At 42.4% G+C, this 13431-nt stretch overlaps 1 protein-coding gene across 2 annotated transcripts in view; it reads left to right on the top strand.

Annotated features, from left to right (window-relative positions):
* Window positions 1-13431, top strand: part of LOC120918305 (vasoactive intestinal polypeptide receptor-like) — a 140336-nt gene that overhangs the window by 79781 nt on the left and 47124 nt on the right. For both annotated transcript variants that reach the window (XM_040329821.1, XM_040329820.1), the window contains exons 6-7: window positions 9128-9260; window positions 12092-12245. In XM_040329821.1, the coding sequence (XP_040185755.1) occupies window positions 9128-9260; window positions 12092-12245 (287 nt within the window). The remainder of the gene's footprint in view (window positions 1-9127; window positions 9261-12091; window positions 12246-13431) is intronic.

The following is a 13431-nucleotide window of genomic DNA, read 5'->3' as shown; positions in this document are numbered from 1 at the left end:
GTGACAGGTCCTCTTTTTGGAGAGATGCGGGGTCAATAAGACCCCACATCTCTCCTCCAGGCTGGAAAGCATGAGATCGTGAACAAAAATTCACGATCTCATGCTTACTAGCTGCAATCGCGGCTTTGTTTACTTCTGAGAACCCGGGCGTGGTGTCATCACATCGCGCCAGGGCCTCCGACGGTCATAGAGATGACTGGTGACCATCATCTCTATGCTTCCATCCGGCGCCGGACGATTCATTTTCCGGGCCCCCGATGGCACGGGAGAGCCCAGAGAAGCACCGGATGGTGGCGGGAGGGGTGCTGTCCCCTCCCACCGCCTATAGGAACGATCAAGCGGCGGAACTGCCGCTATGATCGTTCTTATCGTGCACAGAATCACTGGCACGAAAGAATGAAATCTGAATGATGCCTTTAGCTGCAGGCATCATTCAGATATCCCCCAACAAAGTCCTGGATGTCATATGACGTCCACCCAGGATGGGAGATCCCATCAAATGACTATGGGCCGGTAATGAAGTGGTTAAGCAGGCCATACACGGTCGAATTTCAAACAAATTTTCTTTTTAAAATCAGAAAGTTCGTATTTTTTTTGTTGTGATCCGATGGTGCCACCATAGATTTTCAAAATTTGGCCGACCAACCCTTCATCTTGCTACAGAAAATAATTTTCGTGGCCGGGAATATTCTTATCTCTCCGGGAATTTTCTTTTCTTGCACGCATTTTTTTTTCTATTACATTTCTCACACTATTCTGCCATCGTTAATTAGAAAATCGTTAGTTTTTCAAAAGATTTGAAAATTCCTCAAATTTGATTGCCGCACGAAAATCGGCTGTTGCTGCAGACCACTAACGGTGCGAAATTCTTTGATACGATTTTCGAAAAATAAAAATTATTTCGAAATTCGAACTGTGTATGGCCGCCTTTACTCTGATACCCCTAACTAAAATCTAGTGGAACCAATTGCCTTTAAAAGTCACCTAATTAGTAAATAGAGTCCACCTGTGTGTAATTTAACTGCTTCAACCCCCAGATCGTTTCGCTGGCCAAAGACCAGGCCACTTTTTGCGATTCAGCACTGCGTCGCTTTAACTGACAATTGCGTGGTCGTGCAACGCTTTTCCCAAACAAAATTGACGTCCTTTTTCCCCCCACAAATAGAGCTTTCATTTGGTGGTATTTGATCATCTCTGCGGTTTTAATTATTTGCGCTATAAACAAAAATAGAGCGACAATTTTGAAAAAAATTCTATATTTTTTACTTTTTGCTATAATAAATATCCCCAAAAATATCTAAAAAAAATTTTCCTCAGTTTAGGCCAATACGTATTCTTCTACATATTTTTGGTAAAAAAAAATCGCAATGAACGTTTATTGATTGGTTTGCGCAAAAGTTATAGCATCTACAAAATAGGGGATAGTTTTATTGCATTTTAATTATTATTTTGTTTTACTAGTAATGGCGGCGATCTGCGATTTTTGTGACTGCAACTTTATGGCGGACACTTTTGACACATTTTTGAGACCATTGTCATTTTTACAGCGATCAGTGCTTAAAAAATGCACTGATTACTGTGAAAATGACACTGGCAGTGAAGGGGTTAACCACTAGGTGCCGATGAAGGGGTTAAGTCAGTACAAGGGAGTGATTCTTACTGTTAGAGGGCGTGGCTACGAGTAACACATCACTGATGACCGTTCCCGATCATGGGGGGAAAATCGTCAGTGACATTTCACTAGGCAGAATAGGGGAATGCCTTGTTTACAAAGGCATCCCCCTGTTCTGCCTTTGCCGACCACAATCACCAACCACAATTACGGGCCGCTTGGAAACATTGAGTTCCCGGGACCGGCGAGCACACTCACGAGGCATGTGAAATTGATAAGCGGAGGGGCTGCCGCGAATTGAGAAGCGGGGGTGCCGCCGCTAATTGACCCCTCTACACCCCAGATATCCCCCCAGCACTCTGACCCCTCTACACCCCAGATATCCCCCTGCACTCTGACCCCTCTACACCCCAGATATCCCCCAGCACTCTGACCCCTCTACACCCCAGATATCCCCCCAGCACTCTGACCCCTCTACACCCCAGATATCCCCCCAACACTCTGACCCCTCTACACCCCAGATATCCCCCCAACACTTTGAACCATCTACACCCCAGATATGCCCACAGCACTCTGACCCCTCTACACCCCAGATGTCCCCCCCAGCACTGTAACCATATACCATAAGATACCCCTTGAATTGTGACCCCACTACATACCTGATACCCCCTACACTGTGGCCTCTCTACATCCCTTCCATGGAGTCCCAAGCATTCAAGCTGCGTGGGGTGGGGTCAGAGCATCACTGGTGCTCTGGCCCTGCCCCTCCCTGCTGGCTGTGAAATAATAGGCATCATTCTGCACAGCACGGTGCACTGCTGCCAGCCTGCCTCCCCTGTTTCCCCAATTTCGGGGGCAGCATGGGCTCAAGGACCAGCTGCTTTAGGGAAAGTCCAGGGGCCCCCATGAAGCTGGGGCCCCTGGGAAGTGCCCAGGTGTGCCCTCTCATTAGGACAGCCCTGTTACCGAGGGCCTCTTGGCTGCTTCTCTGATTAATGCTTTCCTTGCCTTGCTTTTTGGATGTAACATGACAAAATTAGGAACATTTCAAGGGGTAGGAATACTTTTTCCAAGCACTGTAACGTAATGACATGGAGTGGTTTTATATATTATAAAAATGTGGATCCCCGATGACAATATTTGAATAGCAGTTGACGGTTTCAAAACTGTGACTTAAAAAAGAAAAAAGTAAAAGCATAAAATAACCATAAACAGAATGGTCACATAATAGAGATATGTACTTTGATGGGCACCAATTTTCCAGACATCAAACTGAATAGAGAAGAAAATGGGATAAACATGGGTTGGTATTCAGAAACATTCATAGGGTTCTGGAATGGGCTAATTACTAGTGACAGAGCTATTTGTTCTACTCAGAGTCCAGTGACAGGGTAATCTCTTCCAATAAAGGTGTCCATTCCGACTGAGGTGATGGCCAAGTAGAAAGAGGGATGTTATTATATATAGGAGCAGGCTCGGGGACTGGGGATGCATACTAAATCCACTTTCTCTGAAGTCTAAAAGCTGCCCTTTATAACCACTGGCCCAGATTCAAGAAGCACTTGCGCCCGCACAACCATAGGTTACGCAGCGCATGTGCTTACTTGCTCCGGTGTAACGAGTGCTCCTGATTCAGGAACCTCGTTACACCGACTGCAGGCTAAAATCTGCGCGGCATAAGGCTCTTATGCCTCGCAGATTTTAGGCTGCATTCTTGCGGGGGCCGCTAGGGGGCGCTCCCATTGTGTATCAGCGTGTAGTATGCAAATTGCATACTACCACTGATTCACAAGCTTGCGCGGGCCCCGCGCAAGCCAGGTACGGAGTTTCCGTACGGCTACTTTTAGCGCAAGGCTGCCCCTTCTAATAGTAGGGGCAGCCAATGCTAAAGTATAGCCGGCCTTCCCGCGCCGTGAAATTTGAATTTCACGGCGTTTGCGTAAGTGAAACGTGAATGGCGCTGGACGGCATTCACGTTCACTTAGAAGCAAATGACGTCCTTGCGACGTCATTTGCCGCAATGCACGTCGGGAAAGTTTCCCGACTGAGCATGCGCTGTACGCTCGGCGCGGGAGCGCGCCTAATTTAAATGATTCCCGCCCCCGGCGGGATCATTTAACTTGCGCGCGCTTACGCCGGGCAAATTTGCCGGCGCGCCCTCGCAATTCACGGAGCTACTGCTCCGTGAATCGAGGGCAGCGCAAAATATTTGCGGGGGCGCAGGGAAAAATCGTTGCCCTGCTCCCCCGCAAATATCGCGCAATTCTACTTGAATCTGGGCCACTGATTTTACATTTACGCCAGATTCTGTTGGCTGATCAAATTTTTTATTTATTTTAAGAGTAGGGAAGGAGCAGTAGTATAACCCCCCCCCCCCCAAAAAAAAATATATAATAAATTGCAGCTTACCATTTCCTAAAATGACATTAAACCTTCAGTTATTTTTTTAAAACTAAAATAACACATTATACTTACGTGCTCTGTGCAATGGTTTTGCACAGAGCAGCCCCGTTCCTTCTTTTCTGGGGTGCCCCTCCGGTGCTCCAGGCACCTCCTCCTCAGCGAGTGCCCCCATGTAAAGCCACTTCCCGAGGGGGCTCCCATGCGTGCTCGCTCCCATATTGGCCAGTGGGAGTCTAGACCGAGGGACTCGTCCCTGTCCCCCTCGCACCCTCATCACAGCATTTGATTGACAGCAGTGGGAGCCAATGACTGCCACTGCTATCAATCTGCCCAATGAAGAAGGAGACAGTAGGGAGAGCTACTGTTCTGGTGCACATCGCGGGATCAGATCGGGGTCATGTAAGAATAAGTGGGGTGAGGGGCTCCTGCAGCACAGAAGGGTTTGTGGCTTGTGGCTTTAGAACCACTTTAACCACTTAAGACCAAGACCAAAATGCAGGTAAAGGACCCGGACAGTTTTTGCGATTCGGCACTGCGTCGATTTAACTGACAATTGCACGGTCGTGCAATGTGGCTCCCAAACAAAATTGGCGTCCTTTTATCCCCACAAATAGAGCTTTCTTTTGGTGGTATTTGATCACCTTTGCTGTTTTTATTTTTTGCGCTATAACCAAAAATAGAGCGACAATTTTGAAAAAAAAAACAATATTTTTTAATGCCCATTTGTCACATCGAGAAAAATGCTCTGGAGCCCACACACGATCGTTTTTAACCACCTCAATACCGAGCTTTAAAACCCACCTCCATACCGGGCCTATTCTGTCACTTCTCTCCTACATGTACAAATCATCATTCTTTTGCTAGAAAATTACTCAGAACCCCCAAACATTATATATTTTTTTTTAGCAGACAAAATATAAATAAAATGGCGGTCATTGCAACTTTTTATCTCACACAGTATTTGCGCAATAATTTTTCAAACGCCTTTTTTTTGTAAAACAAAAATGGTTTCATGAATTAAAAAATAACAAAACAGTAAAGTTAGCCCAATTTTTTGGTAAAATATAAAAGATGATGTTACGCCGAGTAAATAGATACCTAACATGTCATGCTTTAAAATTGCGCACACTCATGGAATGGCGTCAAACTTCGTTACTTAAAAATCTCCATAGGCGACGCTTTAAGATTTTTACAGGTTAACAGTTTAGAGTTACAGAGGAGGTCTAGTGCTAGAATTATTGCACACGCTCTAACACACACGGCGATACCTCACATGTGTGGTTTGAACAATGTTTACATACGTGGGCGGGACTTACGTGTGCGTTCGCTTCTGAGCGCGAGCTACCGGGGAGAGGGGCGTTTTAATTTTTATTTATTTATTTTTTATTTTACTTATTTATTTATTTATTTAAAAAATAAAATAAAAAAAGTTATGATAAAAAAAAAATTATAAAAATAAACTACTGACATCAATCTATTCCCTATTGACACTGTCCACTGCTCTACTGATATATATATATTAGTGCTGTCAAGCGATTAAAATTTCTAATCGCGATTAATCGCATTAATGTCATTAATGTCATAGTTAACTCACGATTAATCGCGCGATTAAGGAGGTTCACCCTTTAAAACATTTTTTTTTTTTGTTTTCTTATTTTTTTTTTTTTTTTTTATAATATTAAATTGTGTTTTTTTATTTTTTTACATTTTGATCACTTTTATTGCTGTCACAAGGAATGTAAACATCCCTTGTGACAGCAATAGGTGGTGACAGGTACTCTTTATGGAGGGATCGGGGTCTAAAAGACCTCCGAGCCCTCCTTTGCACTTCAAAGTATTCAGATCGCCGAAAACGGCGATTCTGAATACTGTGTACTTTTTTAAATCCGGCGCCATTGGCAGCCGAGAAACCCGGAAGTGACGTCATGACGCCGCTTCCGTGGTTTCAATGCGGAGACTGAATCAAAGCCGTTTTACGGCTTAGTGTCAGTCTCCGCCTGAACACAGAACGCGGCGGATGGAGGATCGGGTCTCCCGGTGGGACGGGAGGCCCGGTCAGAGCGGCGAAAGGCGGCGGGAGGGGTGGGATGTCCCCTCCCGCTCCTCCGGCATAACAACCGAGCGGCTTTTAGCCGCATCGGTTGTTATGTTTGGATAGCCGATCGCCCGCTCTAAACAACGGTACCGGGATGATGTCTGCGGCTGCAGGCATCATCCCGGTAAAACCCCCGAACGCCGAGGACGCATATATGCGTCCCGTCGGCGTGAAAGGGTTAAGAGGTACGTGCTGACAAAAAAAAAAAATGTTTTAAAGGGTGAACCTCGTTAATCGCGCGATAAAAAAATTTACGGCGTTAAAATGGGTTTGTGTTAACGCCGTTAATAACGCGTTTAACTGACAGCACTAATATATATATATATATATATATATATATATATATATATATATATATATATATATATATATATATATATATATACGTGTGTTTGAGCTTTGGGTGCACACCCTAGTGCCATGGTCTGCGCACACCTATGATAGATTGCATTTTTTTCTGCCACCCAAATGCATTATTTTACATTTTTCTACATTAAACCTTATTTGCCATGTAGTTGCCCACTCCATTAATTATAGTCATATTCAAACATACAGCGAGGGAAAAAAGTATTTGCTCCCCTGCTGATTTTGTACATTTGCCCACTGACAAAGAAATTATCAGTCTATAATTTTAATTGTAGGTTTATTTTAACAGTGAGAGACAGAATAACAAAAAAAAATCTAGAAAAACGCATTTCCAAAAAGTTATACGTCGATTTGCATTTTAATGAGTGAAATAAGTATTTGACCCCTTCGCAAAACATGACCTAGAACTTGTGGTGGCAAAAACCCTTGCTGGCAATTTATAAATTTTCTCCTGTTTTTAGCCTTCTATTTTTTTTTTATGTACACTGGTGACACCTAGTGATGTTTTATCAGTACTACTTCTTTAGTAAATTGTTCGTTCGCCGGGTACAGTACACCATTTTCATTCTTTAACCCTTTCACAACTAAGCCTATTTGTTTTTTACAAGTTAAAATACGTATTTTTTGCTAGAGAATAACTTATAAACCCCAAACATTTTATATATATTTTTAGCAGAGAATATAGAAAATAAAATGGCGAGCGTTGCAATATTTTATGTCACACGGTATTTGTGCAGCGGTGTTTTAAACGCAACTTTTTGGGAAAAATACATTTTCATGACTTAAAAAATAAAAATTAAAAAGTAAAGTTAGCCCAATTTTTTTGTATAATGTGAAAGATGATGTTACGCTGAGTAAATAGATACCAAACATGTCATGCTTTTTAATTGCACGCACTCGTGGAATGGCGAAAAGCTACAGTACCTAAAAATCTCCATAGGCTTTCTTGTGAAAAAAAAAAATCTCCATGGGCGTAGTTTAATTTTTTTTTATGGTTACCAGGTTAGAGTTACAGAGGAGGTCTTGTTCTAGAATTATTGCTCTCGCTCTGACGATCGCGCCGATACCTCACATGTGTGATTTGAACACCGTTTACATATGCGGGCGCGACTTCTGTATGTGTTTTCTTTGCTGCGTGAGCTCGCGGGGATGGGGGCGATTCTGAATACTGTATATTTTTTTAAACCAGGGCCATTGGCAGCCGAGTAAACTGGAAGTGGTGTTGTGACGTCGCTTCCGTGTTTACATTCAGACAGCTGGTGTGAAGCTGATTACGGTTTCGTCTGTCACTAGGCGCCGGAAGTGCCGGACCGCCGATCGGGTCTCCCGGTGGGACGGGAGTCCCGGTCAGAGTGGACCGGGAGGGGGGTTGTCCCGTCCCGCTTCTCCAGGATAACAAGTGGCTTTTAGCCGCATCAGTTGTTATGCCTGGAAAGCCGATCGTCCGCTCTAAACAACGGTACCGGCATGATGCCTGCCGCTGTAGACCGAAAACCGAGGACGGATATATGAGTACGCTCGGCGTGAAGGGGATATGGTTTTGTAGCCCACATTAAGTTTCCAATTATTTACATATTATTTATCATTTGCAAACCTTTTTTTTTATACATATTTTATATTTTGTGGTATTTATATAATTTTAAATGTATGGTACTGCAAGATTATGTAAAACATTTTACATCCTCCTTATTTTATTATTATGCATAGCATTTTTCATCTGCATTTTTTTTTGTTTTGTTTTTAAAGCTGAAGAAAAGCCATGAACAATTTTTGAACATTTGTTACAAAAGTTACCTTTAGAGCCGGTTCACACAGGGGCAACACGACTTTGTGCGTGACTTTGCGAGGCGACCTCAGCGCATCCTTAGCAACCAAGCGGAAATTTCCATAGCAACAGTGGGAAACCCTCTGCATCAAAGTGGGAACCTCCAGCCCCTAATTGGGAACCCTCTTCACTAAAGTGGGAACACTCTTCACTAAAGTGGGAACCATAGGCAACCAGTTGCAAAACTACGTCTTTTGAGATTTCTGGTGTCCTCACATATTTAAGGGCCTGTGATGATGATCACTTCTATAGCCACCAAAGTCTGTTGACACTGTCCTGTAGAGCATAATATAAATACAGTGAAACCTCGGATTGCGATTAACACGGTTAACGAGCGTTTCGCAATACAAGCATTTTTTCTTAAATCCTGTCTCGGTTTGCGAGTTTTGTTTTGCAAAACGAGCAGAATTCAAGCCAAAGCCGTGTGCAATACCGCATTTGGCCAGAGGTGCGGGGGCGCCGGAGCAGAGCCGAGCGGAGCCGGTCCGAGACACTCAGAGCCGTTCAGAAATACTCTGAAAAACTCTGTTCCCGAGCCTTTGCGAGGTTTTCCGAGTTCAGCTGAGGTGTCCCCAAGCCTTTCTGAGTATTTCCGAGGCTCTCCGCGCCCTTCCACCTCTGGCCACATGCGGTATTGCATGCCATGGAAGTCAATGTGGAAATAATTATTTTTGTTTCCATTGACTTCTATGGGCAAACTCGCTTTGATATGCGAGTGCTTTGGATTACGAGCATTCTCCTGGAACGGATTATGCTCGTAATCTAAGGTTCCACTGTATTAGATATATAAATAATATATAAACCATTTTGTGTTATATTTCCACAGGAAACTCCACTGTCCCAGAAATTTCATCCATATGAACTTATTTGTGTCCTTTATCATGCGTGGTGCTGCAGTGTTTGTCAAGGATGCCATTCTCTTCGCTGATGAAGATGTTGATCATTGTACTATGTCTACGGTAAAATCTTTTTAGTGTGAATCTCTCTAGATAAGCATAAGTGGACACTTGCTTTTAGCTATTGGCGCTGGCTATACAGTATACTTACTGGAAATCTGACTGTTAGACATGTGCAATTCGTTTAGTTCCAAATTAGTTTTTTAACTTATGTGACAAATTGTGACAAATTTGTTAATTCTGAAATCTCCGAATTTTTCAATTTCCGAATTTTCAGATTTCTAAAATTTAGAATTTCCGAATTTTAGAATTCCCCAAATTCCGAAAATTAGAAAATTCTGAAGTTCGGAAATTGGAATTTCAGAGTATTTACAATTAGAACATTTTGAAAATTTGGAAATTGGAAAATCCGTAAATAAAAAAGAAAATCAAATATTGGAAAATCAGAAATTCAAAAAATCCGAAAAGTTGGAGTTTCAAAATAATGAAATTCGGAAATTCGAAAAAATTCTAAAACTCAAAATGTTTCCAATTCGAAAGTTCAGAATTCAAAAATTTCATACATTTTCTAATTTCGTAATTTTCTAACTTATTCTGAATTTTCTAATTTACGAATTCCCAAATTACAAATTTTCAAATTTTTGAATTTCAGAATTCCGAATTTTCGAATTTCAGAATTCCAAATTGTAAAATTTCAGAATTTTCGAATTCCGAAAAAAGCAAAAAAACAAATGTAAAGAAAACATTTCACCAAAATAGTAATGTATTGCTGAGATGTTTTCCCCCCAAAAAAACAAACTCTCAACCTCACTCTGTGGTAGACATGTGCAATTTGTTTAGTTCCGAATTCATTTTTTAACACATTTTTTCAAATTTGTTAATTCAGATATTTCCGATTTCTTCGATTTCCGAAATTTTGAATTTCCGAAGTTTCGAAATTTCAAAATTTTGCATTTCCGAAATTTCGAATTTCCAAAATGTTGAATTCCAAATTTTCACATTTATGAATTCCCGAAATTTCCAAAATTCGGAAATTAAAAAAATTCAAGTTTTCGAAAATTCGGACTTTGGAATTTTGGAAATTTTGGCATTCAGAATTTTCAAAATTTCGAATTTTTTAATTTAGGAATTTTCGAAAATTCGAATTTTTAATTTAGGAATTTTCGAAAATTCAAATTTTTAATTTAGGAATTTTCGAAAATTCTAATTTTTAATTTAGGAATTTTCGAAAATTCGAATTTTTAATTTAGGAATTTTCGAAAATTCGAATTTTTAATTTAGGAATTTTCGAATTTCGGAAATTTCGGAAATTCGAAAATCCCAAAAGTCGGAAATTCCAAAATCCAAATTTTCAGATTTTTGAATTTTCGCATTTTTTGAAATCTGACTTTTCTAAATTCGAATTTTTGATTTTCTGAACTTTCGAATTTCCAAATTTCCAATTTCTAATTTCAGAAATTTAGATTTTCAAAAATTTTGAATTTCAGAAATGTCCTAATTTCGAATTTCAGAATTTTTCAAATTCAACATTTTCGAACTTCTGATTTTTGAATTTTCGAAAAAAGCAAAAAGACGAATGAAACTAAAACGAAAATGAACAAATTTTCTGGCAGTGCACATGTCTAATCTGTGGTCACCGAGTATCAGCATTGTCATGTGGGAGGAAGGGGAGCGAGTCATGCTCTCTTTGTATCCAGAAGTACAGGTTATTGTTCTCCGCTCACCTGGAGCAGCAAGGAGTTGAGGGCTTCTGGTGAGGTCATTGTTAAAAATAAACCTCTTGCTTTTCTATGCATGACATGACCAAACCTCAGCTTAGATATAAACTGTAATATGTATAGATCGATGGCGCAAAAACCAGGAGAGCACAGTCAACAATAAAAAAGTACATACATCATATGGTCCATGTCAATAAAAATTGAAAAATAAATGAATAAAATAAGTCAAATGGATCAATAATCCAATTTTAAGTCCAATAGCACAATAGTGGCAGCAAAATCCGGAGTTAGAAGCAGACTCTGAAAGATATGTATAAAAAAGAGAAAATGCGCCAACCTAAGTGCAGTAAGTAGGTATTTAATTAAAGCAATTTGCACAGTAAAAAAGGGCTACTCACAAAACCAGTATAAATACAGGCATGTTATGGAGGAGACGGCTGGTCCGATGTCACAACTCGTAGTCAGCAATGCAACAGGCTGGTCTCTTATCCTAGTCCCCCGGGTGATGTAAATAAAGGTCCTAGATGTTTGGTAGCCTTAGGGGAACCCCACAGAGAACGGGAGCCGTAGATGCTGCACCAGAAGCGGCGTGCGTTCCAGCGTGGAACGCAGCGTATCGCCGTATAACCGGAAGTGACGTAGGGGCTTCGGACAGCCAATGGGATGACGCGTTTCTCAGATGGATCTGATGAACCAGCGGAGGCTGAGAAACGCGTCATCCCATTGGCTGTCCGAAGCCCCTACGTCACTTCCGGTTATACGGCGATACGCTGCGTTCCACGCTGGAACGCACGCCGCTTCTGGTGCAGCATCTACGGCTCCCGTTCTCTGTGGGGTTCCCCTAAGGCTACCAAACATCTAGGACCTTTATTTACATCACCCGGGGGACTAGGATAAGAGACCAGCCTGTTGCATTGCTGACTACGAGTTGTGACATCGGACCAGCCGTCTCCTCCATAACATGCCTGTATTTATACTGGTTTTGTGAGTAGCCCTTTTTTACTGTGCAAATTGCTTTAATTAAATACCTACTTACTGCACTTAGGTTGGCGCATTTTCTCTTTTTTATACATATAGATATAAACTGTGTTCTAATGTTCTAACTAATGTTCTTTTTTTACTGACATGTTTACTATTTATTGACACGAGTTAAGCCATGTCCTGTTTGTCTTTCAGGTGGGCTGTAAGGTGGCCATGGCGTTTTTCCAATACTCCGTCTTAGCTAATTTCTCCTGGCTTCTGGTGGAGGGGATGTATTTGCACACTCTACTCACGCTCACCTTCACCTCCCAAAGAAGATATTTTTGGTGGTACATTGTTATTGGCTGGGGTGAGTGGGAACAGAAAATACTGGATAGCGAATGTTGTACAATGCTGTGTGCCTTCATTTGGCCTAAGAGGACAAACAGATCTAGGTAGTTGTACCAAACGTCTCAAAATGTCCACAAACAAGAACAGGAAACACGCCCAACGCATTTCAGGGGCCAAAAAATCCTTCATAAGGGCTTGAACACTATATCAAAATGCCTATTGAACTCAACACAAAAAGCGACTGGATATGTGTATTAGGCCGGGTACTCACGGACAAACATGTACGGTGAAAGCGGTCCGTCGGACCGTTTTCACCGTACATGTCTGCCAGAGGGCTTCTGTACGATGGTTGTACACACCATCGTACAGAAGTCCGCGCGTAAACAATACGCGGGGCGTGTCCGCGGTGTCGCCGCGCCAATGACGCGGTGTCGCCGCGACAATGACGCGGCGACGTGGGCGGCCTGCCTTTAAAATGCTTCCACGCATGCGTCGAAGTCATTCGATGCATGCGAGGGACGGCGGGCGCCTGGACATGTACGGTAGGTCTGTACTGACGACCGTACATGTCCGAGCGGGCAGGATTCCAGCGGACTGTTTTAAAACAAGTCCAGGAATATTTGTCCGCTGGGAAAAGGCCCGGCGGGCAAATGTTTGCTGGAATTCGGCCCGCTCGCGCCCACACACGACCAAACATGTCTGCTGAAACTGGCCCGCGGACCAGTTTCAGCAGACATGTTTGGTCGTGAGTACGGGGCCTAAGTATTAATAAATCTATGGCAGGAGACAAGTCAATCATGTCAGTTATCAACAATAGAACCATTATTGTTTTTGCTGCTTATACTGGCAGATCTATTACCTAGGTGCTGGATCTCTGAAAAGGGACCACTGCTGGCAGAGTACAAGCTTTTCTACTCAGGCTGTAGCTGCTTTCTAAAGAAAACACACTATAAAAGACTTTGGAACCCTTTCACACTGGGGCGCTTTTCAGGCGTTAATGCAATAAAAATAGCGCCTCTAAAGAGCCTGAAATGCGCCTCTCAAGCAGAGGCGGCTCTAGGCTTTGTGAGGCCTTAGGCAAAACTTAACATGGGGCCCCTCTCACACCCATGATGGGAAAAAATTATTCAAGGGCAAGAGCCTCTTCCCAACAACCCTGGCCGGTGATTGTGGGGGGTCTGCCGGCAGGGGGCTTATCGGAATCT

This window comes from Rana temporaria, chromosome 12 (assembly GCF_905171775.1).
Source record: "Rana temporaria chromosome 12, aRanTem1.1, whole genome shotgun sequence".
Lineage (NCBI taxonomy): Eukaryota > Metazoa > Chordata > Amphibia > Anura > Ranidae > Rana > Rana temporaria.
The sequence above is the reverse complement of the archived record's forward strand: the minus strand, read 5'-3'. Positions and strand labels throughout refer to the sequence as shown.